The following is a 27,772-nucleotide window of genomic DNA, read 5'->3' as shown; positions in this document are numbered from 1 at the left end:
TTTCTTTAGCATGGGGAGAATTGGGCATTGCTTAATTTGGTAGGACATGGATGGTCAGCATGCAAGATGTTTGTCTTATCCTCAGTCACTGTTAAAAGTCTCTAAAAGGCCTGGAGTTAGAATGGGAAGTTTGGGAATCAAGCAGCCCAGTAAATATTTTGGGTATTTTCCTTGTGACATAACCTAAACTAGACTTGTTGTGCAGTTGAATCTGAAGTTTGAGATTGAGGTGCTCTGCAAGAATCTTGCACTAGACATCAATGAGCTGAAGCCTGGAAGTCTCCTGAAAGATAAGGATCGTCTGAAAAATCTGGATGAGCAGCTGTCTGCTCCAAAGAAGGATGTGAAGCAGCCGGAAGAGCTACCGCCCATCACAACAACTAGTAAGTACATCCAGAATCCAGAACCACTCCATAGAAGTTCAAATAAGACAGCTTATGCTACTGCAAAGAAAAATGTGAAGCTGCATATGCTGTTGTCACATTGCTCAATGCCTGGGAGCACTTGGATAGTTCTGTGATACAAGATGGGAAGGAAATGGGAAGCTATCCTGAGGAATAATTCTATGCATGCTCTGTGTAGCTAGTGCTTAGGAGAGAGTGAAGCAGGATGATCTGTTAACAAGCCATCAGGAGCTAAGCTGTGTTGCAGCAAGCAACTCTGCTAAAATCAGAAGCTAGTTTGGTACTAATCATTAGGAAAATGGAGAATAAAAATTGCTTGAGAATTTTAGGAGGCTTTATGATCAAAGTGCAAAACTACTTCTGAGTCACTTGCTGGTTTAAATGAGACTGATATACTTCCACTATAAGCATCTGCTTTTCAGTAATGGTTCAATACAAACATTCTTGTATCCTACAGCTGCTTCTACAACTCCAGCTACCAGCACCACTTGTACAGCCACGGTTCCTCCACAGCCCCAGTACAGTTATCATGACATCAATGTCTATTCTTTAGGAGGGTTGGCTCCACATATTACCTTAAATCCAACAGTAAGTTTTAGAGCTGATCTGTTTTGCTATAAGAATTCTTAGCACCAGTGTAGCTAAAGGTTTAGTGGGTGGGAGCAGCAGTTTGTAAGTTGAAGTTACTGGGGAGTCACTTCTCAAAAGTAACGGGGTGGGTGCACACTAACAAGTAATCAAATGGAAAAATTCAGGGGTTGTTAGTAATGGCATTAGCAATCTTAGATCAAGTGATCTTTCATTATGACATTGGTATCAAGTCTATTTCTGGCAATAAGTTTCAATTGAGGTAGTTGCTCTTGGGACTTAGGCTTAAAAGGAGCTTCTATGTTCCCTCTGACCGGTCAGTGACCTGGCTCTTAAAGTAGTCTTTGCATTGTGCAACTTTGGAAGAAGAACGATCTTATGTCTCATTTTCAGAATTGCCAAACATTGTAATAGCTGCAGGTGGAACACAGGAGTGCCATGCTGAAAAGAAGCTATGAGAGTAAACTTGAAATTGTTCAGAAACTGAATGGGGGTGGAAAACGAGGGCAGTGAGCGAGCAGCTCTGTGGTTCTGAGTTACAGACTGGGCTTAAACCACAACCCTGGGGTAGCTGGGATTCTACTTTACTTTATCCTCACTTAACCTCCCTAACCCTCCTCCAGATCCCACTGTTCCAAGCCCACCCACAGTTGAAGCAGTGCGTGCGGCAAGCAATTGAGCGAGCAGTGCAAGAACTTGTTCATCCGGTGGTGGATCGCTCTATTAAGATTGCCATGACTACTTGTGAGCAGATAGTCAGGAAGGACTTTGCACTGGATTCAGAGGAGTCACGAATGCGTGTGGCCGCGCACCATATGATGCGGAACCTGACTGCTGGGATGGCGATGATCACCTGCAGGGAACCTTTGCTGATGAGCATAGCTACCAACTTGAAAAATAGTTTTGCTACTGCACTGAGGGTAAGAGCCACATCATCTGAAGTTTATTCCCAACTTACAGGACTGTTGACATCCAGCACTAGCAGATCAGTTTGCCACACTGCAGACTTGTTGATTAATTATGTGTCGTAACTAATGTGGAGCTTACTCATGAGATTTTTGTCCACTAAATTATCAGAGTTACAGTGGAAAGACTGTGCTGAGATTACAGCTCATTCCAAGCACTCTTAAGGCCTTTAAGGTGGATCTTGCTTCATTGCTCACAAGGTTCCCCACTACCTTTTCATTTTGCCACCCTGTTCTGTCCGGTTTGATCGTGTCATGAAGCCTTAGAGTACTTATCTTTCTGGGGGATTTGAGGTAGAAAAGCTGGAGTGGCGAAGACAGTTGATTCTGGGACTTTCTGTTGATGCCTTGGATTGTTTCAGTATGCATACTTGAAGCAGATTTTTTTCACTTGTGCTCTTAGCAGATATGTAAAGACTCTTCTGCACAGCTTGTGAATTCATTGGGTTTTCTAGAGGCTATTTTTAGGTCCTTTGAACAAAGTTTGAGCTGAAGTAGTAGCTTTACCTTCTTGACTGGAAGTTTGTGACCTGCTGGCCAGAATATCACCTGCTGCCCAGAATAGTTTCTGTGCTTACCACCGATGTCAGCACAGACACAAGAGCATGAAGACCTTCCGAAGGATAAAGACATAGATCCTTTCAGGGATTTGAAAGAGAAATTGTTCAGGGACTGCCTACCTCTTGCTTAAGGGCATGTCACTGTCTCCCATCTGGTACGGAGTGACAGAGAAAAGGCCCTTTTGCAGTGGCATTGCTCTCTTGCATGGTAACTGCTCTGAGGACAGGATTTAATGTTCCAAAGGGAGTGCAAAATGTCACAAAGAATTGCATCTGCAGATAAGAGATGTACAGTCTGCTGCAACTCACAGGTCTCAAACATTTGACCCTTCATATACAGAACTTCAGATAATGTGACTGCTGAGATGAAGAGCAGGAAAAGCATACAAGTGAATCTTGTTCCATCCATCCTAAACACAAGGCTGGGAGGAAACAGTAATACTTTGTTCACGTGTGAGCTCAGCCAGTGACCACTGTTAGCTCCTGTGCTAATTACAATTAGGAGTTTGGGTGTCAAACTGGTAACCATAAGAGAAAGTGCTGTTATCCTCTGAAAAGAGGGACGGAAATACTCCTTTGGTTTGCAGTCTTGGCTGTGATTAATCCTTGAATAATAAAATGGTTTGGGTTGGAAGGACCTTAAAGCTCATCCAGTTCCAACCCCCTGCCATGGGCAAGGACACTTTTCATTTGACCAGGTTGCTACAAGGCCCTTCCAGCCTGGCCTTAAACACTGCCAGGGATGGGGCAGCCACAGCTTCTCTGGGCAATCTGTGCCAGTGCCTCAGCACCCTCACATGGAAGAACTTCCCAAGATCTCATCTCAGTCTCCCCTCTGTCAGGTTAAAGACATTCCCCCTTGTCCTGTCCCTACAGTCCCTGGTCCAGAGCCCCTCTCCAGATTTCTTGTTTTTTCGGCCCCTTTAGGCACTGGAGCTGCTCTGAGGTCTCCCCTTAAGGAGCCTTTTGTTCTCCAGGCTGAACAAACCCAGCTCTCTCAGCCTGTCTCCAGAGCAGAACTGCTGCAGCCCTCACAGCATCTCCATGGCCTTCTCTGGATTTGCTCAAGCAGGTCCACATGCCTCTTGCATTGAGGGCCCCAGAGGTGAACACAGTAAGATATCAGATAGAAGGTATGAAAGAGAAGTAGATCTTAATGGGCAAACAAATCCAAGTAGATTGGACTGTTTGCTGTGTTATGTGTACTCTGTTTCTATTGGGAGTTGCTGCTTTGCACCCTGGAAAGTAAGTCCAAGTGTTCAGGGTTCTCTCAGACCAGACTCCAAGAAGGAAAGAAGAAAATCTGTATCAGAAAAGGAACCCACTGAAAAAGGATTAGCACTACTCTTCCATTTAGTGTATCTTCTGATTACAAGCTAGGAAGTGGGAGAACTTTTACATTGTGATGTGAGGTTTGTTTTTCCTGCATCTGTCGTATACGTGTCAGCCCAAAGCAGGGCTTTATGTCTATGCCCAGGAGGTAGGTTGGTGGAGAAGATGGAGGACCTTCTGCTGTGTTGTTTCTTGTTTAAAAGTCTTTGCTGTCATCTTCCCTCCTGGTTTTATTCAGAGCTATGCAAAAATAATTTTACTGTTGTATGTTCCGTGCAAAGAGAGTGCATTCCTAAGAGCATTCCTTTTTATTGCTCGTGTTCTGTAAAGGCAGTGGCACAGATTTTAAGGCTAGTAAAATACAGGGGAGATTTACAGCCTTCACTGATTATTGTGGTTTTCAATAGGCAGCCTCTCCACAACAGAGGGACATGATGGAGCAGGCAGCAGCCCAGTTAGCACAGGACAACTGTGAGCTGGCCTGCTGCTTTATCCAAAAGACAGCTGTGGAAAAGGCAGGCCCTGAGATGGACAAGAGGCTTGCAACTGTAAGTATGGGACTGTTGTGTTTTAGAAGCATTATATGTGCTCATATACATCCAGACTGTCTAAAATTCATTGTGGTGTTTGGTGGTTTTGTTGCTTTTTTTTTTTTCCCCAGGAATTTGAGCTCAGAAAACATGCTAGACAAGAGGGTCGTCGGTACTGTGATCCTGTTGTGCTGACTTACCAGGCTGAGAGGATGCCAGAACAGATCCGATTAAAGGTGAGGATATTAACTGAGCTGCACTCTGATGTGGCTTTTCTCGCCCGCCTGATAATGAAAAGTGGGTGGCAGAGCTTCAGCTGAGCAATCCTATATATTGCTAGTCTTGTCTACTAGTGCTGCAACTGCTATAAGCTTGATTAGTTATGGAAACATGAATAAATTGGTCCAGAGTGTTTTTGTAATTTTTCTCAATTCTTTGAGGACCGTAAAAGTCCTGTCTCTTGTGCTGTGCTGCTCCTTGCACTGAAATATGACTAGCCTGTTTCATTGTCATCTCATGTTTTCTTTCTTTAGAGGACATATCTTGTGTTTCAGTAGAGCATTTCTCTTGTCAGCTGTGGATGGAGCCATTATGATAGGACCTCCTACTTCTTGGTGTCTAGGCCACTCAATTTAAGAGTGTGACTAAGCAGCTACCTGTTACATAAATTGCCCTCATTTCTTACTGCCACAGTGCTTAACAATGAGGTTAATGCCTGTTGTTTTCATTAAAAAGGTTGGAGGTGTGGACCCAAAACAGCTGGCTGTTTATGAAGAGTTTGCACGCAATGTCCCTGGCTTCCTGCCTACCAATGACTTAACTCAGCCCACGGGATTCTTGGCTCAGCCTATGAAGGTAAAGATTTCTGAATTAGTTGGTTTGTGAGTATTATAGCCCTATTGGTGAATGTTGTGGAACGTGTGTCTCTTGCTAGAAGACTAGTAAGAATCAGGCTTGGGAGGAGTGGTTGTAAGATGCATTAGTTTTATTTTGTCATTAGGCTGACATTAAAACTTACATCCAGTCTTAGAGGGTTGTAACCCAAACTGGGACAAGATCTGCAAGTTGTGATTACCATGTGTAATTTTAATAGCAGTGAAATATTTTATTCAAATCCCATGTTACTTTTGCAGAAAGACCATGGATGGCAAGCATGGATTTTGAGATAACAAAGAGGTTTTTGTATGTGTTCGTGGTCTTAAGGACTGCTGGAATTGCTTGCTAGTTTCCACATAGCTTATTTTGTCATATTTGTGTATTTAAAATGCCAACATAACTAACCACAGTACTTTAGAGGTATAAATTCTGGATGCAGAATAGCCAGTCAGTATGAGTTGCACAAATATAATCCTTGCAAAAAACACTCATTCCCACTTTCTCTTTAGCAGCAAGCTTGGGCTACAGATGATGTAGCACAAATCTATGACAAATGTATGACAGAACTGGAGCAGCACCTGCAGTCCATACCACACACCTTGGCCATGAATCCTCAAGCTCAAGCGTTGCGCAGCCTCTTGGAGGCTGTAGTAGTGGCTCGGAACTCCCGGGATGCTATTGCTGCACTTGGGCTGCTGCAGAAGGTGAATGTTAACAACTCTTCTCCTGTAACAACTCACCTAGTTTATTACTCATCTGCCTTGTGGATTGCATTGCTGGTGACTGTGTACTTTCATGTATCCTGTGGGTCTTGCTTGGTGAGCAGTACTGAGCAACTGCTGTCTTTGGAAATTCAGTAAATGAAATTGGAAGAGGGTCAAGATGTTCACATGGTGTTTTGTACATGCAGGGGCCAGGCTGCTATGGAAAAAAGCAGGTACAGAATCCTGGGATTTAGAGGAGTTTTGTTTAAATGAAGCAAGTAGAGAGCTATTGCACTCAGGAGCAGTCTTTCATTTCAAAATTATTTGTAGGCTAAGGTGACATTTGGATTGCCCATAGGTAGGTATTACTGAGTGTAGGACTGTATTCATAGTGGCATACAGAGGGATTGTATTTTGCAGTAACTGACAAATTAATATGCCTGGTGGGTTGACACTGGCCAACAACCAAGCATCCATTTAGCTGCTCACTCGTCCTGCTCCTCTGCAGGACAGGGAGAAAATAAAGGGAAGGCAAGTAACTTGTTCGTTCAGATTATGGCATCTTAGTAGGGAAAGAAAAGCTGTGTGCTTTTCAACAAACAGAACAAAGATAAAAATCACTGCTTCCCATCAGGCCACACCTGAAGTAGGGCTTCAGCACATGGAACATTTGCTTGGAAAGGCAAACATGGCTATGAATGCCCCCCTTCATCCTCCCTTCCCTGAGCTTATATTGCTGAGCATGATGTCATATGGTATGGAACATGCCTTCATTCAGTTTGGGTCAGTTGTCCTGGCTGTGTTGCTTCCCAGCCTCTTGCCCATCCCCAGCCTGCCAACTGGTGGGGAAGACAGAGTGGGAAAGAAAACCTTGATGCTGTGCAAATGCTGTTCAGCGACTGGCAAAACGGTGGTGTGTTGTCGAGAGTGTTTCAGCACAAATCCAGAGCACAGCACCATATGGGCTTCTGGGAAGCAAATTAACTCCATTCCAGCCAGAACTAATAGACTATACCAGGAGGGGTGTGTCACAGTGAGCTCTGTGAGCTGAGCTGGTATCTGTGCTTGATTATTAGTGCAGAGCGTAGTGACGCATGTGGAGAAAAGTCTATTTGAGGATAGTGGAAGGATCTGCCTACCTGAGGATCCAAGAACATCAGCAAAACACAAGCTGGAGGGAGACTATTCTTGGCTGGTAGTGCTTGTACCTATTAAAGAATCTAATCGTGACTAGGACTTGCCCATGTAACTTTTGCTGCCCCTATAAGACTCATCTTTCATTTGCTATAGACTAGCACAGGTGTGTCTGAGTGCCGCAGCTCTTTGTCCAAAAAAGCTAAAAGCTGGCCTCTGGCAGGTTCTGCAGATCTCCTTCCATGTTATTTTTCATGAGCCATATGCAAAATTGCTTGTGGGGAGGCATAGAATTAGAGAAGCTGCAGTACAGACTAATGCAGTCTTTCAGACTACTTGGTGCATATATGAAGCGGGGCATAGAGAGGCTTGTTTGTGGTAGGACAGCTGTGTGCAGTGAATGTGTAGATGCCATAGTAGCTGGTAAAATCTCACATAGTCTCATCAAGGGGTCAGCATGATAACTAAATTGGTTTTCGCAAATCTCAGGTGATAACTGTTGCTGATGTTATTTGGAGAAGACTTGGAAGAGGACTTGTTTTTTCCTCTGCTAACAGGTTGCATCTATTCTAGGCTGTAGAGGGCTTACTTGATGCCACCAGTGGGGCAGATTCTGACCTCCTGCTTCGCTATCGTGAGTGTCATCTGCTTGTGCTGAAGGCTCTGCAGGATGGCCGTGCCTATGGATCTCCATGGTGTAATAAACAAATTACTAGGTCAGTTATGAGACAACAGGAACACTGATGTAGCTTTCACCATCTTTTGGGAGTTCCTGTGTATTCTGAATGTCTTGCTTGTTAATATTTTGCATTGCTGCAATTTGGACAGACAAAGTAACTAGCTTTTGTCAAAAGCAACCAGATTTTATAATGCTGCTTCATCTAGAACATGATAGGAATCTTCTGTGGAATTAGACATTAGAAGTGCTCTGGGGGCTGGGTTTTTTTTCCCCTTATTTTACAGAGATTGTCTCTGAGCTGTCACAAACTATGTGACATGGCATATCCCTGCAGCAGGAGCACTGGTACTTCAGCAAGGCAGCTGTGCCACTTTGTCTCTAGAAGAGAGTTGCTTCTGCTGAAGCTCTTTAAGGAATGCTGTGACCAGTTTTGCAGGGCAGCAAATGTTTGAGGCTGGTGGCTGTTTTCAGCTTGAACATTGCCTCAGAGAATGCTCTAGAAGGGATTTCTTCTGGAGCCGAGTAGCAAATCACAGTGAATGGCACAGTTTCTGAAGTACTAGATTTGAGTTGCTTCACTTAAACTGTGTTAAGTATGATTTTTAAAAGCAGTCTAATTCTTCAGGTGCCTGATTGAATGCAGAGATGAGTACAAGTACAACGTGGAAGCTGTGGAGCTGCTGATCCGCAATCACCTTGTTAACATGCAGCAGTATGACCTCCACTTGGCTCAGGTAAAGGGTACCTGTTCTTTTGAAGGAGAATGGTGATGCCCAGTCCACTTAAAAATCTGTGACTGAACTTCAGTTTCCTTTCTCATGTTGACAGTCAATGGAGAATGGCTTGAACTACATGGCTGTGGCATTTGCCATGCAATTGGTAAAGATCCTGTTGGTGGATGAGAGGAGTGTCGCCCATGTAACAGAGGCAGATCTGTTTCACACAATTGAGACACTCATGAGGATTAATGCTCATTCCAGAGGAAACGCCCCAGAAGGGTGAGATTGAAATATTGTGCGGTATATTACTACTTGTGCTCATTTACAATTTGAATGTTATATAGACATATAGCTTTAAACTTTCTCGAGGGCTGCAGTCCTGTGTTAATGCTATTACTCTAATGTAATTGTGCTGATTTTTGTGCCAAAATAGAGACAGCTGCATCATCATGGCAAACTGAATGCTTGAACAGGAAAATCCTTCTGTGCACTGTACTCCAAAATGCCATGGTAGTTTGAGAAACTTGCTTGAATTCTTGCCTCATCTCAAATTTGGGGAAAACTTTTACCTGTTCACATGTTTAATATCAAGGTGTTAATACGTTTGTTTGTTAATCATGAGCAGGTCATCAAATTATACAGTCCTCTTTGCTTCTTTAGACAGTTTTGTTTAGAGTCTACAAAGCAATCATTCACCAATCTTGTGTGGCTTGTGTATCCACCAGCAGATAATTGGACAGCAAACAGCCACAGCATCTGAAAATACCTGTGCGACTTGCAGGCCTCCTATTGCTAAGGTGGAAGCAATTGCTGCTGGGTTTGAGGAAGTAATGGATTGGAGCTTGGAGAACTCAGGATTGCTTGAGATCAACTAGCAGCTGGGGCTTGTCTTGGCAGTGGCTGCTGCTACTAACACAGCTGCCAGTGACAAATCCCCAAAAAAAGTCCTTTCCCAGTTTGGTTTGGGTTTGCGAACAGCTTGGGTGCACTGTCTTTGCTGTGTGTCAGTTGAGTGCAGTGTTTTTGCTGTATGACATAACTTTCACTGCAGCCAAATGTAGTACCTCTGCCAGGCTGTTTAGCACTGACATCTCACTGTCTCACAGCATTTTAGGGCTTTTAAGTACTCATGGTGCTCTGTTGCAGCACACAGCTGGATGAATTGAAGTGAAACTTCAAAGCTTGGCTGATCTCAGTGTTCCTTCTTTCATCATGAATGTATCTGTGCCCATTCTTTCTGCTATTCCAATGAGGACTGGAAGATACAAAGATTTAATATAAGAAATAACTTGCTTCCAATTATATTTGACTGAGCTTCTGGTTCCTGCATTTGTTGGTGGAGAAGAAATTCTAACCCAGCTCTTGCTCTGTTGTGTTAGGTTACCGCAGCTGATGGAAGTGGTCCGATCAAACTATGAAGCAATGATTGACCGTGCTCACGGAGGTCCAAATTTCATGATGCATTCAGGAATTTCCCAAGCCTCTGAGTATGATGACCCCCCAGGTCTGAGGGAGAAGGCAGAATATCTGCTGAGGGAGTGGGTGAATCTCTACCATTCAGCTGCCGCAGGCCGTGACAGTACCAAAGCATTCTCTGCATTTGTTGGACAGGTAGAGCTTTTGGAAAGAAAGGTGCTTTTTATTTAATGTCAATAGGGTGTGATGCCCTCCATTTTCAAGCAGTGTTGTAGCCCATGCTAGGCGTCCTTTTGAAACTTTCAGGTGTATGGCAGTTGACTGTCAAAATTCTGCCTGGTTTTGATGGAAATTTCTGCAGAAACCCCTGCCCTTCCCCAGATCATGTTCTTCGGATACTGTAGCAGCAACCCGTCAGTTCAGTTTTGGGATAAGTTTGGTGGGAGAGCTTCAGGTGAGATAGCTCTTCGGAATAGTGCTGACATACTCTGTGTAATGAAGCTTGAGTATAGTGTTGCTCCTTATGGGTAACAGGTAAAGGCCAAGACAGCCTCCAAAAGGAAATTGTTAATATTGTTTCAAGTGAATTGTTTCAGACCATGTGAACAAGAAAATCCTTTATTTATTTTTTTTTTTTTAACATTCATTAGAGTGAGGAAAAACTTGAAACTTCATTAGCTAAAGAGGTTCCTAAATTTAAATGGCTTCTGGTATTTTCCTCCAGGACACCTTAACAGCTGTGATGAACAGCTCACATCTGCTTTCCAGGCATGACTGAGCAGGGAGATGCCTCCTATAGCCAAATATGTGTGATACCAAAATCCCTGTATATCTGCAATCATAGTCATAAAACTGTCTTCCTGGGAGCTCCTTGACTGCAGCTGCAAGGAAGCCCCTGACTTAGTGTATTTGCTTGAACTAGCAAATGCAATATATCAAAGTGTTGAGATATATAATTATTTCCTTACAGGCTTTAGCTATGGGGTTTAGAGGAATATTTTAATAACTGTTAAACAAGGCTTCGTTATTGAACTTAAATTACCATAATTTTGGCTGCTTAAATTAAGCATTGCTTTCTTTGCACTAGTCTTCAGAACAAAGAGCACAGTACTTTGAAGGCTGATACATGAATTCCTTTCTTAAAAAGAAGTTTCTTCAGAAATACTAGAAGTTCTCCAAGTGTTACAAATCATGGTGTTTATGGAGTGTAATTTGTTTCATTTTGATGGTTTTAATGCTACAGGTAACAAACAAAAGAGGTCTCTTTAAGATATGTGTTACTGAAAACAAACCCCAATGCAAAACAGACAAAAAAGCCCACCCATACTTTCTCTGTGTGTCATGTTCCTGTAAGGAAAATTCACTCTCTAAATGCACATAGTTTCTGCAATCTGCAGATTCCAGTTCTGCCTCATCCCTGGCAGTGTTCAAGGACAGGATGGACAGGCTTGGAGCAACCTGCTCTAGTTGAAGGTGTCCCTGCCCGTGGCCAAAGGTTGGAACTGGATAATCTTAAAGTCCTTTCCAACCCAAACTAGTCTGTGATTCTTTGTTGCTGCAAAGTACTGATGGTTCCTGAGCTAGCAGCTCAGGTCTGCCTTTCATACAGCTTGTACATCCTGCATGGGCTCCTGAAGACTGGACAGAAGAACTACCTCTCACTGTCCTTCATGCAAGGTTGAGTACTGGTGGCAGAACTGATACTGAAACAGGCTCCTCAGCTATGCTGATAGTTGATTTTGGATCAAAAAGACTATCTGGGAGTAAATACCTTTGCTAAAATTGTGTTGCCACCCTCAAATTGCCTTAAATACTCATACTGGGAAGGAATAGCAGAGATAGCTTGCTACCTGTCTCTCTTGAGAGCATGATAAAAATTAATTGTGCCAGGCAAGCTGAGTGCTTTGTAAAGTGTGTGCTGTTAGTAGTAAGTTGTAAAATTCACTTCCTGAGGTTATAGTTCTTTTTTTTCTTTTCCTGAATAGATGCACCAGCAAGGAATCCTGAAAACCGATGACCTGATCACCCGCTTTTTCCGCCTCTGCACCGAAATGTGTGTTGAAATCAGCTATCGTGCTCAGGCTGAGCAGCAGCATAACCCTGCTGCCAATCCCACTATGATTCGAGCCAAGTGCTACCACAATCTGGATGCCTTTGTGCGACTTATTGCACTGCTAGTGAAGCACTCTGGGGAGGCAACCAACACAGTTACAAAGATCAACCTCCTGAATAAGGTTTGGAACTGTTTTTGCACTCCTGGCATTTAAAGTGCAGAATTGGGCATGCCTTTGCTGATTAATGTAAAATGTAGACCTCAGTGCAGGCTACTGCTGACAGATGAGATTGAGGACTTAATAAACTGTTAAGTAGAGCATCAGGATGCCACGTGGCTTTCTTGTTCACGAAGAATTCATATCAAGCAAACCTGAAACTCACCTATGTGCCTTGAAATGAAAAAGTCCTCTGCTATTGTTTTGAAGCCTTAAGTTTGCTTTAAAGTGGGTGATTCCTGGGTGTCTGCCTTGATTTTGTGAGGACCTTGCCAATACTTTTACGCTACTCTGTTTATGGCTAGGAAGTCTAAGGTAGTTAAGGTCTCCCAACACTGCTCAGTACGTCGTTGTGACCCTTGGGACAGGGAATAGAAAATACCATGGCTGGGAGTTGCTGATACAAATTGTATTAATTTACTTAGCAGTGCCAATAACTACAAGTTTTGGTTCTTGTTAGAATCTACAAATTAATTTTTTTACCTACAGCTTAATGTGTTATCTACAGGCAGACTTGCAAAGTAATTCTTGCTGTCATGTGTTGATCTCTTTAGGTCCTTGGTATTGTGGTGGGAGTTCTTCTGCAAGACCACGATGTTCGGCAGAGTGAATTTCAGCAACTTCCTTACCATCGTATTTTCATCATGCTGCTGTTGGAATTAAATGCTCCTGAGCATGTGCTGGAGACCATCAACTTCCAAACACTCACAGCATTCTGGTATGTACTTGAGTTTGGCCACAATGCTCATCCTTTCCTGGATTTTTCATTCAGAGGCTGACTGTTCCTTTGTGGTGGCTTAATCACATTTGGAATAACTGGTTCCCCTATAGACTGTCTACTTGCTTGTTTTAAGGAAGATGATGGTAAAACACAAGATGCTAAAATGCCTTGCTTCTAGGGCTTTGTATGTTTTCCTTCAATGTTATGAAAAGCAGTCTTATTGCTGTGCACTTCTAACCTGCTCTAACTTTTCTTTCAGTAACACATTTCACATCCTGAGGCCTACAAAAGCTCCAGGTTTTGTTTATGCCTGGCTGGAACTGATCTCCCATCGGATATTTATTGCAAGAATGCTGGCACATACACCACAGCAGAAGGTGTGGCTGCAGTTCATCTCTTCTGAATTAAGGAGTTCACACAGATGCTTATCTAGTGTGGTGCTGTTTCACATCTCTGGAAGTGCACTAGTAGCATGGCTGCTCCGTTTTGTTGTCTTCCTTATTCACAGTCACCTAACTGCATGAAGGAGAATCTTTGTGTCATTGAACAATGGGCTCTAGGGTGAACTGAGGTTAATAAACATGCTTTTGTGAAAGTCTGAAAGAGCTGTAGTCCAGACCAAATACTGCCAAATCAGAACGTCATGTGGAGTGTTCTAGAAACAGCAGTAGCATACGATGTGCAGCTAAAGCTGTGCTGCACTCACTGCTAGAGGTAGCAGTGGGACATAACTCTGATCCAGGTTTATATGAAGACCAATCTAATTATAGTTTTTGAAGTTAAGATAACTGCTCCTTATTGCACATTTTCCACCTGCTGTTTTTCTCTTGACAGGGTTGGCCTATGTATGCCCAGTTACTGATTGATCTCTTCAAGTACTTGGCTCCTTTCCTTAGAAATGTGGAACTCACCAAACCTATGCAAATTCTTTACAAGGTGAAAAAAAATGTCAGCTAATAGATGCTGCTTCTAGCCAGAGTTCTCTGAAAGTAGAGGTTTTGGGGTATCAAAATAGGATTTAATGTGCTTTTAGAACTTACATCTTCAGAGTTAAATGCAAATTTGATGTGGGACAGAAACTGACTACCTCCCCCAATTAATTTCTTCCTGTTAATGTTAATCACACGACATGGAAGGATGGCTCTGCAAGCTGTCTCATATTTTATTTCCCAGGGTACTCTGCGTGTGTTGCTGGTCTTGTTGCATGATTTCCCAGAATTTCTTTGTGACTACCACTATGGTTTCTGTGATGTGATCCCACCTAACTGTATTCAGCTGAGGAATCTGATCCTGAGTGCCTTCCCACGGAACATGAGGCTTCCAGACCCTTTCACCCCCAATCTAAAGGTAAGACTTCCTTTCACAAGCTTGATAATGGGAAGCTTTAATGCTCTAAGTACTCTTCTTTTTTTTTTTTTTTTTTTTGTGGAGGCTGTGGAAATTTGGGAACAGTTTCACTGATACTTGAATTAATGCAACTATTCAGAAGTTAACAGGTAATTGGAAACTTAAGTCATGTAGCAGCTAGCAGAACAGCATATATTTTTTTAAAGCAGGTAGGCTTCACTTAAGTTTGTAACATGCAGTGTTTGAGGTTTTCCATGCAAGCAGAATACAGCCTTGTCTGCATGAAGTCTGTTGCAGCTGGAAGCATAAAGCTTGCCTCTTTCTATATGGCTTCATTGGCAGCCGTAGACGATTAGCCCACTTGCAAGGTTTGTGCAAGTTCAACCTAGAAGGACAGGCTGGTGAGACTTGTATTACATGGCACCTGCCCTGACAACCTAGCTTTGCATGAGAAACCAGAGGACTTTTCCCAAAGGGAGACCTATTTTATGATGTCCCTAAATCTGACTGGCAGAACATGTTGGAGCAAGGGCATCTTTATAATTTTCCTGTCTTATTTGTCACTCAAAACCAGACTGCTTAAGCAGTCTATGTGTCTTTGCTGTTTGGAAGTTCAGACAACAGTTCCTGCCTGTTTTGTTCAGCTCATGCTGAATTGTAGTTTGTGCTCTGCAGGATATGTGGCGAATGGAGTTCAGTTATCTAATTATTGAAGAGCTGGTGAAGAGAACTATGTAATTGCAAATACTTTTGGATGAGCAACATAGATTTCATCTTACCTGGAAAATAATGAGATAAATCACCATTCTGAGACAAGCCTTTTGCCTAATTTGGAGAGGTTTTGAAAAGTGTTAATGTTACCAGATAAAATCTTCTGGCATATGCCAGGTTCCTCATTATGGAGTGATTAGAGGCAAACTTTCTCACACTGCTAAAGCATTGTCCTGTTATTCTTCCTTGCCTGAGCTGTGCAGGGTGATAGGAGCAAAGCTGCAATACTCAGCTTTTGTTGAGACTGAAGGAGCTTGTTCCTGACTTGTGTGGATGTTGGTACTTGCTTAAACTAGTGTAGGCAGGGAGACTTCACAGGTGGTGACTGAATTCCCCTACGGCCCTCACCCTTGACTTCTTTGATCTTCTACTCTCCAGTCTTTGAAACAGTCATCTAACAAGTTTGCACATTAGAGATCAAGTTTCTTCTGGAATCTGCAAAAGCCTAGTGTTTCCTTTTCATCGCTGGTAGGAAAAAGTGATCAACAGCAGTAGTTAATGTAATAATCACTTACAGATCTGTTTTTGCAGTTTGTTGCTTTAGAGAGTGCTTATGGTTTAGCTGACTGGGTTTTCTCTCCACAGGTGGATATGTTAAGTGAGATTAATATTGCTCCACGAATACTCACAAATTTCACTGGAGTGATGCCACCTCAGTTCAAGAAAGACTTGGATTCCTATCTCAAAACCCGCTCACCGGTCACTTTTTTGTCTGACTTGCGTAGCAACCTACAGGTGAGTAGTTTCTGATGATGTTAAATTCAGATAGCTTGGGACAAATGATTTCACTGCTTGAGTCACCCTCCTTCCTTGCAGGAATTTTGTTGGTGTGTAGCAAGCATGTGTTCCAGGCAGTAGAAGAGCCCTGTGAAGTGCATGCTTCTTTTACCACTTCCTAGCAGGATGTTTAAGTGTATGTTAAGTAGTTTCAGACAGGTGGAATTCAAGGGGAGAAGAATGTTAACTTTAAGGACCCTAAAATTATTTTATTTAAAAGCAGATGGTTTTATCTACATGAGCAGCCAAATGCTTGTGGTGGAATTGTAGAGTTATCTAAAACTCTGACTCTTCTGCTTACATGTCTGTAGTGCACAACCTTGCAAATCTTACTTAAGAACGTAGTCGGAGCTGACTGCATTAAGCTTGGTTTCTTTGTCCTCAACCTTTGGGCGATGAAGTCTTGTGGCTTCCGTCACATGACTCCAGCACTGCTTAGCCAGGCATTGCCTGAGTAATGCTTCAACGGGGTTTATGGAACTTAATTTAATTTAAATTATTATTTTTTTTAGAATCTGATTAGATTTTGACTCAAAATGAATCCATTGTTCTAGAAATCTGTGAATCTGCATGCTAATGCTGTAGGAGTAAAAAAGGCAGCCACTTTTCGTACATCACAAGGCTTGGTTTGCAGCAGACTTCAGGGATGAAATGGGACTTCCTCAGAAAAGTGCTCGTATGGAAGCATTTGTATAGATTGTGTGTGTGTCAGCCGCCCTCTGGCACTGCTGGTGAATTCACATTGCCCATACCTTTTGTAGGGAGTACAGAAGTTGTCCTTTAGGTCTGTCAACACTTTTTCTGATGTTTTTGAAACACACATACACATATGTATATATCTGCTCTATTATGAAAGGGTAAATGCTAAACTGAATTTGTTGATATCCTCCATGTGTTCTCTTCTGTATAATCAAGAGGGGACTTGGATGCTGTTGTTGTACATGCTGTACCTTCCGTCACTGAAGGAATATATACTGTTACTGTGTTTTCTGTCTTCGCTATTAGGTATCAAATGAACCTGGCAACCGCTACAACATCCAGCTGATTAATGCCCTGGTGCTCTACGTGGGTACTCAAGCTATTGCGCACATTCACAACAAAGGCAGCACACCCTCTATGAGCACCATTACCCACTCCGCTCACATGGACATCTTCCAGAATTTGGCAGTAGACCTGGACACTGAAGGTGAGCTGGAAACACTTCTAGTTCATGAGATGTCGAATTTAACAGTAGATTGTCTGTTGGCACTATGAGAAATACAGGAGGTGATTTTATGTAGCTGCATCATCAATTGGTTTTGTTTGTTCTGCCTTCAGAAGGCAGGCTCATAAACCTTCCTCAATACTAGCTGCTTATTATTCCTTTCTGCAATGTGTGTAAGGGAAACCATCTGTACTTACTGCTTCTTCTGCAGGCCGGTACCTTTTCTTGAACGCAATCGCCAACCAGCTGCGATACCCCAACAGTCACACCCACTACTTCAGTTGCACCATGCTCTACCTATTTGCAGAGGCCAACACTGAGGCTATCCAGGAGCAGATCACTAGGTGAGATGTGTTTTGTGTGCCAGCATACGGCTTTTTATTTTCCTGCCTTGTGTGTTTTGGCTCTTTTGAGCTCTGACTGGTTTTACTTTTGGATTTCAGGGTTCTCTTGGAACGACTGATTGTAAACAGGCCTCATCCTTGGGGTCTCCTTATTACTTTCATTGAACTGATAAAAAATCCAGCATTTAAGTTCTGGAACCATGAGTTTGTTCACTGTGCCCCAGAAATTGAGAAGTGAGTATAAATTAACCACAAACTTCACTGAAATCATGTATGTGAAGCAGGGGCTGAGTTGCACTGTGAGTTTTTGGTGCTTCATAGTGGAAGCACCACTTGCTGCCATAAAAACATCTAACACTGCTTTGCTTCTGTGTCCAGGTTGTTCCAGTCAGTCGCACAGTGCTGCATGGGGCAGAAGCAGGCCCAGCAAGTGATGGAAGGGACTGGTGCCAGTTAAATGAACCACATGTCATGTTGTAAGCGTGCCAGCCTGGGGGCCCCCATACCATCGACTGATAGAAGACTATGTAAGGCTCCTCCTGACCCTCCCAGCCCTCTCGATTGGGTAGATGCAACTGATCCCCGGTGAAAGCTGTTCCAAAAGTTTCAGTCATTCAAAAACGTTCCAAAGTTTGAAACCAATTTTTTTTACTTTTGGCCAAAATTCAGAAGATGCTGTGAATATCATTTTGAACTAATGTAAATACAAAGAACAGAAACATTTGTCTGGACTTCTGGGTTTGTGCAAATTGTGTAAAAGACAGATGGGTAACTGCTGCCTGTCCAGCTTGTAATAAAGGGGCAGCTGCTGATGCCAAGCACTTCTCTGGGGCAGACCTCCTTCTCCTGACACTCCCAGACTCCCAAAGAATATTGAAAAGCCAGTTATAATATTATATAACTTATTTTTCTTTATGTGGATGGGGGACCTTTAAATCACTAAGTTGTTTTACTAAAGAAAAAAAAAAGGTGGATGTGTTTGGAATATGAAATACTATGGAGCACGGAAAGGGGTGAGGGAGGGGATAAGGTTCAGTGTTGGTTTCCCCACACCCTCGTGAAATGCTGAAAGACAGTAAGTGGAGTGGCAGGCAGAGAATGCCTCCTTTCTGTTGGAGAATACACACCTCAGGCAGGCCCTCTGGGAGAGGGTCAGCTGGTTTTAGTGAAGAAACTAGAGACCAGGCCTATGGCTTTTTTGGGTTTTGTTGTTGGTTGTTTTTGTTTTTTTTTTCTTTTGACACTTGTAAATTCTGGAAGGTGGGAGTTTAAATCTAGACCTTTCCCCACTCACACACACACCCCCACACACACCCCCGCCCAGTCACCACACAGTATAAGTTTTTACAAAAAAGAAAAACCCCAAAGGACCAATACAGCCCATTTTGTAAGGATTTTGAATGTTTTGTAAAGTATTGGTCCATGTGTTGTATTTTGTAGCCTTTCTAGTTCTTGGGCTTTATTTTTCCCACTTCTTGTATGTATGCATACTGTAGTTACACATTAAAGTCATGACATGCAGCACGTGCCACTGTGCTTATTCTCTCCAGTTCCATCCTGCCTGGCCAGTTGGTGTCTTACAAAGTCTGCTCCACCCATCCAAAACCTGGGGGTTTCCAATATTTTGGACTCTGCCTATTGAAAATAGCTGTGTTTTTCAGGTGAGATCCAAGGGGACAATTATTAGAACTAGATGGGGCCTTGCTTTCAAGGAAAAGCAACTTCCCCAAAGGAAAGGGCAGTTGTGTGGAAATACCTTAGTTGCAAGATCAGGAGCAGAGTCTGTCCCTCTTACACAGTAGTTCTAAAAGGATTGTGCCGGCAGCAGAGGGGTGCTGAGCACAGAGAAGAGCTTAGCTTCATTTCTAATGATTTGTACCCTGCTGTGTTACTCCCTTCAGGAAGGATCTCTACAAGGTTGCTAGTTTCCTGGAATAAAGATAGGTGGCTTCAGTACTGCCAGTACTGCAAAATCCTTCAGCCTATACCTCACAGCTCAGCAGATACTAGGAAACAGAGCTTCACTGCTTCCTCTTTGTATAACATGACTATAGTTTGTTAAAATTAGTTGGCTGCTAGTTGTACCAGTGGAGAGGTCAGGATTTCCAGCTCAGGTTTAAGGGATTGTGTGTCTGGCTGTGCTTTCCCTGCAGAGCTAAAACCAGCTGCAAGGGACCATGGAGCCAGCTGTGCCAGGGGACTGCAGCTCAGGAAGGATTTTTTGTTCTGGTGTTGCAACTCCAGCTTATTCCTCTTCCTGTGTTGGTTTGGGATACAAAGAATTACCACCAGCCAGTTTATCTAGGCAGGATGCCATGGGACTTTTTTCCTGCTATTTATCTCTACCAGACCTTATGCAGAGCCTGTCTAACGACTCAAAGCTCAAATATCTCTCTGGTTCTGTACTAACGCTGCTGTGCATGACTGGTTCTCCTGATGCTTTAAGAACTGCAAGGGTGGTGTAAAGAGGGGTGGAAGGTGGACAGGTCTTGGCCAGGATCCCAGTAACACAAGTTGTGCTGGTACAACAGAGGCCATTGCACTTCATACCCTCTCTTGGCTGGTAAGGAACCTGTAGCTGGTACTGTCAGTGTAAATCATGCTAGTGTCAACTCCCCAAGCATTACTGGTGTCCCTAACAGCAGAGGCCCTGGGTAGAATTAATGTTTAAGAAATTAAAACTGACCTTTTGAACTACCACATATGCCTAGTGTGAAAATCAGTCTGCTGTAGGGAGAGAAGCACCAAGGCAGCAGGCTGGACTCCAACCAGACACTGCATTGCACCACTCTATAAGGGGAACTGAACAAAGCTACCCTAGCAGTGCAGGTAGGGCTGTAGCTGACCTTGATCTACATGAGTACAGTCTGGGTTTTGCTTGTTTGAAATACTTCTAACTGCAGCAGCAGCAAAGACTCCCACCCCCCCCCCCCCCCCCCTTGGATGAGGCTGTGCATTCTGTTGAAGTAGACTGTGTTGACTGGGTAAGAAACAGCATCTTTATTACTTGGCCTGCAAACCTACAGTGATCTGTCATACAAAAACTGCTGAGGGAAAGATATTAATATAGCTTAACATGATGCAGAGCAGTGCCTGAGTTCAGGGGAGAGCTCTGTCAACTGGAGGGTCTGCACAACTGTGTCAGTGTTCCTTCAGAGCTGTCCCAGGCCCATACAGAAATGCCTTTCAGAAAGGTAAAAGGGGATACCTGCTCTATTGAGCCTATGTGAAAACCAGATGAATGGGTGTGTACTTTTTAAAATGCTTAATATTAGCCAAGTATAGGTGAAGAGTTCACAGTGTTGTCAGCATCTCCACCTCCCAGATGTTTACTCTGAACAGTAAGGTGTAAGGCCTATCAGATAGATTTCTGCCCTCTCCATCTGGCCAAGAAGCAGTTCTTGCCTTAAATTTGTGATGCTACATGAGAGAACCCACCTGCTGTTCTGATAGTGTATGTTTGCCTTCCTAAAGTCAGCCAGTAGGAGGTCTGGGCTTTCTGAAGTCCTCTAGAAGGTGGTAATTGTGCTCCAGAGCTCTCATGATAAGGTAGGGCCACCCAAAATCACTCTGTGTTGTGGAAGATGGTTTAGGTAGAGGTAGCTAAAAAGCCACATGCAAGATGCAGTATAAGTGGGCCTGTATTCAATCCTGCTATCTGTTTTTGCTGTTGTAGAAGAGATAGCTGAAGGCCAACCTTCTCTTCCTATACACAGCTCCAGGCAGTTCATTTCCAGGGACAGTGAGGTTTCTAGTGTACCAGCTCCAGCAGCTGATGCAAGATCCTTTTCTGTCCATAGCGCACGTGCAAAGCTTGCTGCTCCCTTTGACTCAGTTTCTCATAAGCTTCCTTGTTATGTAGCAAGTCCTGCTCTGCTTTCAAGTCTGACCTGTAGGACTCCAGAGTGAGCAGCACACTGTCATAAAGGAGCTGCTTGCAAGGGGGTTTAAGTCTGGAGAGAGCCTCATTTGAAAGGGTCAAGTTTTCGTCTTCCTCACTGTCATCTTCCCCGCTGTCTTGTTCCTTATACTCCTTGAATTCTTCTTCCGACATGCACAGCACCTGTGATGGCCCAGGCAAAGAGATAGGTCACCAGGAGTGTGGGTACATCAGCCTTCTCTGCAGAGCTGTGGGTTTAGAGCCACGTGGGGCAGGTGAATTATTCCTCAGCTGCACTGAAGGTGAGAGAGTAAAACTGACTCAGGTATCTAAATCACAAGTAACCTGTAGGTTAGAACATCCAAACAGCAAATCTGGGTATTGGCAGCAGTGGTAATGATCTTTGCTGCTACCTACGCAAGCTGGAGAGGGACCAGAAAAGGGCCACAACAATGATCCAAAGACTAGGAAGCTGTGCAAGGAAAGGCCAAGAGTGCTGGGTCTGCTCAGCCTTGAGCAGGGAAGGCTCAGGGGTTATCCCCAGTGCCTTAGTATTTACAGAGTGTTTGCAAAGAGGGAGACTCCCTTTTTACAAGAAGTCCCATGGAATAGAAAAGGGGTAATGGGCACAAGTTACTCCTGGGGATATTCTGACTGGACACAGGAGGAAAATGTTTCACGCTAAGAACAACCAGCCACTGGAATAACCTGCCCAGGAAAGTGGCGACTTCCCAATGCTGAAGACTGTTAAGATTCAGCTGAACAGGGTGCTGGGGCACCTAGTTTAGGTCAGGTTTACCCAGAAAGGTTGGACCAGAGGAGCCGTGAGGTCCCTTCCCACCTGGTATTCTGATTCTAGAGAGGTGCAGCAGTGCTCTAGAGCAGCAGCAGCCATGAAGCCATTCAGGGCTGGTGTGTAAGCCATGAGTCAGGAAAGGAAAGTGGCCAGCAACAGTGCCTGAAGCCTGGGAGCTGGGCAGCCATGCTCCCTACCACACTTCCCACAGGAGCATTAGTACCACACTGGCCCTACACACTGCTCCCCCTTCGCCACACTGTTCCCCCTTCACCACGCTGCTCCCCTTGCGTAATCTCTGCTATTCCTCAAGCAGCTCTTCCACCACTTACCTTCAGGGTCACAGACAGCTCTTCCTCTGTCAGCACCTCATCCCAGCCAAGCACAAAGGCGCCTTCCTCCCCCACCATCTCCAGCTGGCACAAGAAGTCCCACTGCTCTAAGACCAGCCGCTGCTGCACTTCACTTCTGGCACCTGCTTGGAAGACAGCGGAGATGCAAACCCAGCCTGGGTTGTGGTGGAGGGGAAGTGGCAAACGGAGAAAGGGAACAAGGAGGCAGAAAACCCAGGCATGGCCCCAGCACCTGTGATGTTGTGGAACAGGCTTATTTTTCATGTCCTCCTTGATCCCCGTTTCATCACATCACTACTTAAGGGGATCCCTGCCCCTTCCTTGCCCACAGTGCCACTCACGCCGCAGTGCTGCTGTGCGCACCGTCACCATCTGGATGTCGGCTGTGTCGTTGGTGTTGCTAGGGTATGGCTCTGCGAACCCATACATGTGGAGAAGCTGCCAGTTGGCCATCTGCCCGTATGTGTTGAAGATCTCCTGCCCTTTGCTGATGGGTTGTGTTGTAACCATGCGTAAACATTGCTGCAGGCAGAGAGAAAATCATGGAATCCCAGACTCGTTTGGGTTGGAAGGAGGCTTAAAGCTCACCCAGTTCCAATGCCCTGCCGTGGGCAGGGACACCTTCCACTAGACCAGGTTGCTCCAAGCCCCATCTAACCTGGCCTTGAACACTGCCAGGGATGGGGCCTGTGCCAGTGCAGGGGAGGATGTGGAGCAAAACAGCTTTACATTAGAGTGCTCTGGCCCTGGGTTCACAGACCCAGCCTCCCAAGGCTTCACGGCAAAGAGGAACCAGACCACAATGCTGCCTGATGTAGCAGCTTTGCACTCACAGGGGAGTATTCCAGGTTGGCGTTATGGTTGGCCACGTGATTCAGAATATCTGCTACAGGCACCATCACTGGGGGATTGGGTCCCTTCTCATCTTCATCTTCCTCTTCCAAAGGTTCCTGAAAGCTAAGAGAAGGGAGATGAAGATAAGCCAGTTACATGCCTTGCAGCACAGGGAAAGCTCCGCCTTACACTTAAGGTTGCTGTTGCACAAGAAAGTAATGCAGTCTGCAGTCTTTCCTGTCATCCTACCTGTAGTCCTTGCTCCCTGTGGGAGCAAAGCCCTCACTTCTCACCTGTAGGCCATAACAAATGCTACCAGCTGCTTGTACAGCTCCAGTGTGTGCAGCTTGGGGTCAAATACGTTGGGATGGGACTCCATGAAAGGCACGATGATGGAGCTGTACTCTAGGTGGATGTTGGCCAGGTCCTTCTCCACAGCTTCTGGGATGCCTGTGCCCTGCAGGAGCCTTCTTCGCTCGTCTTCAGGCCTGTTGCCAAGAAACACAGTGGGTTTATCTCCACCTGCCCCAAGGGAAGGGTCTGTAAACTTATTTCACCATCTGAGCTTCCTGGTGTTCTCTAGGTTCCTGTCTTTCGGTTATGCCTGCAGGTTTCTCCAACCCCCAGCAGTGCCTAAAGGGTCTCTCGGGCTCCTACTGCTGTTGAGAGGGGGCTAGCACAGTGGATTGGGGTCACCCAACCAGCCCATGTCCATCCTCAGCAACCTCTGGACTGTGGCCTACATTCAGCTGCCTGTGGGAGCTGTCCACAACCCTGTGAGGTTTCGCCTTACCAGAACATGGGGTGATCCAGGCTCCTGAAGTCCTGCCAGAGGGAGAAGTAAGGCCGCCAGTGGGAGTTGCTGTCTGTGTACTCGTGTAGGAGGGCTAGCAGCAGCGGCACCCAACCGGACTGGCTCTGGAGGGACTCCTGGCCTAAGAAACCATAGACGAATATAAGTTGACCTAGAACCAAAGCCTGATCCCACCGGCCTGGCTGTCAGCCTGGGCTGGGGAGTTCTGCTCTGGTTTGTCTTAGGTTTGGCTGAAGCAGAACCAGAAATTGCTGCTCTGGAGCTTTGGGTGGGAGAGCTGCTCCTGGCCCTGTGACCCCACCATCACCCCCCTTGCCCCTCTTCAGCAAGGAAGGAAGTGTTCTTTCTCCTAGCAGTCTGTCCAGGCCCTCAACAAAAGCATCTTAACAGCGGTGATACAATGCCCAACCACCCCGTTTCCTCTCTGTTCCAGCATCCCACGTGAAATAGGTGCAAGCCTATTTTCTTCCTTTAAACGGGAAGACCGAGGCAGCTCAGGCCGGGGGGAGCGCTCACCTTCCCGCAAGAGCGCCTGGATGGAGCTGGTGTGCTGGGACAGCAGCGCGGAGCGCGGCACAGTGCACAGGACCTCTCCCGGCTCCAGCTCCGCGGCAGCCACCATGCCGTACCCCGCCACAGCGCCCTCCCTGCTCAACCGGACCTGCGGCGAGACGGGAGCCGTGACCGGGCTGCCCGCGCGGACGCGGGGAAACCCGGCCGTCCGGGGCCCACGCCGCCTCCTCACCTTGGGGCTCAGCTGCACCCCGGCCCGGCCGCACCACGCCAGGAAGCCGCAGAGGGGATCGGCGGCGCCGTTCCCTCGGGCGCTGCTGCCGGCAGCCGCCTGCAATGGGAACAGCGCGGTGAGGCGGAGCCATCGGCCCGGCCCCACGTCCGCCCGTGGGTGTCGTCCCCCCCCCCCACCCCCCGGTACCTTGGGCCTCTTGGGCGCCGACGCCATGGTGGGCTGGCACGTGGTTCTGCCCCACGTGGTCCCGGACTGGCACTTCCGGGTGTGCGGGAGGCCCCCTCCTCTCCGACGGCGGCCGCGGAGGGTCATACCCAGGCGCGCACGGTGGCGAGGTGCTCCTATGAGGCCCTGTGGGGGTGGTCTGGGGCTCTCAGCACCAGGGGGGCACCCACTGTGTCTCTGTGGGGTGTCTCTGCACCCACACTGGGGTCTCCGGGGTGTCCCGATCCTGGTCCGGGTGCCTCTGGTGGGGTCACACCACAACACATGAGATAAAAGCAGTGGGCACTGATTAGTTAATCCAGATAATAAACCAAGCTCTGATCTCCCATCTGGGGCTTCTTTCCGTCCATCCCCTGAGCCAGCACCACAAGACAGGCGTCTGCCTTCACTGGTGCTTTTAACAAAGCCACTTAGTGCAAAGAGGTCCCTGACGATGCCCCTCTTCAGTGAAACCGCTGTCCCTGGCACCCTGCCCCACGTCATTGTACGCAGATAGGCTCCACAACTCGCTAAAGTTGCAAACTAGGTATGCTTTTATTCAGCGCTGAGACGCACGGGGATAATTCCTCAAAGTCATGCGTGCCTCAGTGTTGAGTCCCTCTACATTTATCCTCTAAATTTATATATATGCATGAGGTTACACAATACGCCTATACATATTCATGTCCTATCTCCGTTTCGTATTATAATGAGTTAGAAGGTCCTTTGCGCCTGCCCAGTGCCCCCTCTGGTCATGGGCAGCGGTTTGAAGATGAAGTAACTGAGTCTCCCTCCTGTAGGTAGGGGTCTTCAAGATGAAGTAAATGAGTCTTCCTCTTCTTGAACTTTTCACCTTTTAGTCTTCACGTATGGCCTTAGAGTTTGGTCGGTGTCCCAGCCATAAACCATCTGCTTCTGCCCCTTATCAGTAGAATCAGGCGTCTGCTTTTCCTTGTCAATAGAACCAGGTGTCTGCTTTTCCTTATCAATAGTTAGTGCCTTTGTTCTGCTTACTAGGCATGATAGGTACAGACAATACTTTTATTTAAGCAAAAGAATTCCTCTAACCCCCTTGTACAACCCCCCTGTACATTGGTCAACCCTCTGCATCATCATGAGCATTTGGGTTCGGTTTGAATCTTCCCCAGCCTGGCCCGGTGGATTCCCTTGGAGCAGAGAGGGGCCCCGTCCTGCAGGGCTGGAGAAGGAGAAGAGCAAACCAAGGCCTGGCTGTTGGCGAAGCTGCTGCTGGGACTCGGGCTCGAGCCGCGGTAGCCGCAGCCCCAGCGCAAGGCACTGAGCGCGGTGCAGCCCCGGCCCCGGCGCGCCCCCGCGGCCGCTGCTCTTCTGCGGCCGGATCCCCCCGGAGCCGGCGGGGCTTCTCAGCCGCTCCCAGCTCCCTCTCGCTGCTGCCAGCGCATCCCTGCGGCACCAGCGCTGCCCGGGCGCATCGGGGGTCGGTCCCGTGGGAGCGCGGCCCGTGTGCAGATCCTCGTCGCTCTCCTCCCCCTTCTCCTTTGTGACTCTGGCTTCTGGCTGTCCCCAGCAGGGCAAACCCGGTGTTTGTGCCTGCCAGGGCAGGGTAGAGGTCCTGGTCCTGGTCCTGGCGATGCTCCTCATCGCGGGAGGATGCCCTCCGCTCTGGTGGCTTTGTTGGGGTGGAAGAGGCCAAAGCAAGTCCCCACATTGTCCCTCCACTGCCACAGTGAAGTGGGGTCCTCACCGCCTGTCCTGAGCATCCCCCCAAAACCCTAATTGTGAGCCTGGATAGCTCAGCTGGGAGAGCATCAGACTTTTAATCTGAGGGTCCAGGGTTCAAGCCCCTGTTCAGGCGAAGGCTTTATCCTTTAGGAGCAAAGTTGGGGAACCCGTGGGCAAAAGCATAAGTTTCCCCTGCTTCTTTTCCATCATCTCTCCACGGCCAGCTCCATGCCATCTCCTACACAGCACCACTGCTGTTCCAGCCACCCAGTACTGCAGCAAGTTGCATGATGTCCCAGGTAAGGGTGGTGTTTTGGGGGTATGCATGGAGGGAGACCAGGAAGTAGGATAGATGGAAGAGGGAGAGACACAGTGAAGCTGGAGGGAAAGAAGACAGTTGGAAACTGGGGGCATGGAGGTGTCTTGTGTCGTGTGTGTGTCCCTCCCCCAGGTTAGGGAGTGGAGAGCTATTGGGCACAGTTGAACCTTGAGCCTCCTTCTCCTTGGACTTTGGGTGTTTTCCATCCCTGTCTTTATTCCCCTCTGTGCCAGGTGGCTCTGGGCAGGGAAGGCCAGTGCATGCTGCCCCCAAGTAATAGCTGCCCCATCCCTGGCAGTTCAAGGCCAGGTTGGATGGGGCTTGGAGCAACCTGGTCTAGTGGAAGGTGTCCCTGTCTGTGGCAGGGGGTTGGAACCAGATGAGCTTTAAGGTCCCTTCCAACCCAGACCAGTCTGGGATACTGTGAAACCAGCCCCTCGCTGCCCATCTCAGCTCCTGGGCAGCTGTCCTGGTGGATGATGGTGTTTTGGCAATGAGACGTGGCACCTGCATCAACCCACCAGCTTATTTATTGTCCCGATGGACTTTGCTTCCAGTGGCTCCCCTCCCTTCCGCACGCGCGTGCTGTCCAGCTCCAGCCCGCGCCACAGTCGTCATTCAGTTCTTGCCAGCAAGAAAACAAAGAGATAATAAATAGAAGCCTATTTTTTGCAGGGGAAGGCACCGGGTCAGGCTGTGCCACGGGCAGAGCCGTGCCTGGCCCTGTCTGGAGGGACAGCAGGAGGGGGTACAGATAGCGAAGCAGCAGCCCTACGGCTGCT

General features: G+C 46.4%; 2 protein-coding genes and 1 non-coding gene across 14 annotated transcripts in view; 2 read left to right on the top strand and 1 right to left on the bottom strand.

The window, feature by feature from the left end:
- CNOT1 (CCR4-NOT transcription complex subunit 1) overlaps positions 1-18,162 on the top strand; it is a 63,230-nt gene extending 45,068 nt beyond the window's left edge. For 6 of the 12 annotated variants that reach the window (XM_057413919.1, XM_057413914.1, XM_057413912.1 and 3 more), the window contains 21 exons: positions 206-383; positions 862-992; positions 1,616-1,912; positions 4,257-4,397; positions 4,511-4,615; positions 5,115-5,234; positions 5,765-5,959; positions 7,667-7,809; positions 8,398-8,506; positions 8,601-8,770; positions 9,871-10,123; positions 11,893-12,141; positions 12,732-12,895; positions 13,158-13,275; positions 13,733-13,834; positions 14,072-14,245; positions 15,602-15,751; positions 16,799-16,979; positions 17,209-17,341; positions 17,441-17,575; positions 17,720-18,162. In XM_057413919.1, coding sequence (XP_057269902.1) covers positions 206-383; positions 862-992; positions 1,616-1,912; positions 4,257-4,397; positions 4,511-4,615; positions 5,115-5,234; positions 5,765-5,959; positions 7,667-7,809; positions 8,398-8,506; positions 8,601-8,770; positions 9,871-10,123; positions 11,893-12,141; positions 12,732-12,895; positions 13,158-13,275; positions 13,733-13,834; positions 14,072-14,245; positions 15,602-15,751; positions 16,799-16,979; positions 17,209-17,341; positions 17,441-17,575; positions 17,720-17,798 — 3,327 coding nt within the window. In that variant the 3' untranslated portion in view covers positions 17,799-18,162. The remainder of the gene's footprint in view (positions 1-205; positions 384-861; positions 993-1,615; positions 1,913-4,256; positions 4,398-4,510; positions 4,616-5,114; positions 5,235-5,764; positions 5,960-7,666; positions 7,810-8,397; positions 8,507-8,600; positions 8,771-9,870; positions 10,124-11,892; positions 12,142-12,731; positions 12,896-13,157; positions 13,276-13,732; positions 13,835-14,071; positions 14,246-15,601; positions 15,752-16,798; positions 16,980-17,208; positions 17,342-17,440; positions 17,576-17,719) is intronic. The other 6 variants (XM_057413918.1, XM_057413916.1, XM_057413917.1 and 3 more) reach the window with 3 other exon arrangements.
- Positions 18,163-20,589: 2,427 nt separating this feature from the next.
- On the bottom strand, positions 20,590-24,899 carry SETD6 (SET domain containing 6, protein lysine methyltransferase). The gene is made up of 7 exons (XM_057413878.1): positions 24,764-24,899; positions 24,535-24,679; positions 23,498-23,692; positions 23,204-23,327; positions 22,712-22,892; positions 22,350-22,492; positions 20,590-21,404 (listed from the first exon to the last, which is right to left on the bottom strand). The coding sequence occupies exons 1-7, from the start codon at positions 24,894-24,896 to the stop codon at positions 21,093-21,095; spliced, it is 1,233 nt and encodes a 410-aa protein (XP_057269861.1). The 5' UTR covers positions 24,897-24,899; the 3' UTR covers positions 20,590-21,092.
- Positions 24,900-26,731: 1,832 nt separating this feature from the next.
- TRNAK-UUU (transfer RNA lysine (anticodon UUU)) lies at positions 26,732-26,804 on the top strand. Its single transcript has one exon. It is a non-coding gene; the product is annotated as a tRNA-Lys (tRNA).
- Positions 26,805-27,772: the final 968 nt, after the last annotated feature.

Source organism: Pezoporus wallicus, unplaced genomic scaffold, assembly GCF_028554395.1.
Source record: "Pezoporus wallicus isolate ANWC-B61680 ecotype Strahan unplaced genomic scaffold, APGP_CSIRO_Pwel_v1 contig_6364, whole genome shotgun sequence".
Lineage (NCBI taxonomy): Eukaryota > Metazoa > Chordata > Aves > Psittaciformes > Psittacidae > Pezoporus > Pezoporus wallicus.
Note: the sequence above shows the minus strand (reverse complement) of the source record. Positions and strands in the feature narration are given on the sequence as shown.

Excerpts from the sequence above, each read along its gene's own strand:
- SETD6 (XM_057413878.1), bottom strand. The coding sequence starts at position 24,896 with ATGGCTCCGCCTCACCGCGCTGTTCCCATTGCAGGCGGCTGCCGGCAG. Across the intron at positions 24,680-24,763 it reads GGGTGCAGCTGAGCCCCAAG|GTCCGGTTGAGCAGGGAGGG; the intron begins GTGAGGAGGCGG and ends GTCTCGCCGCAG. Across the intron at positions 21,405-22,349 it reads AGCTGTCTGTGACCCTGAAG|GTGCTGTGCATGTCGGAAGA; the intron begins GTAAGTGGTGGA and ends GGGCCATCACAG.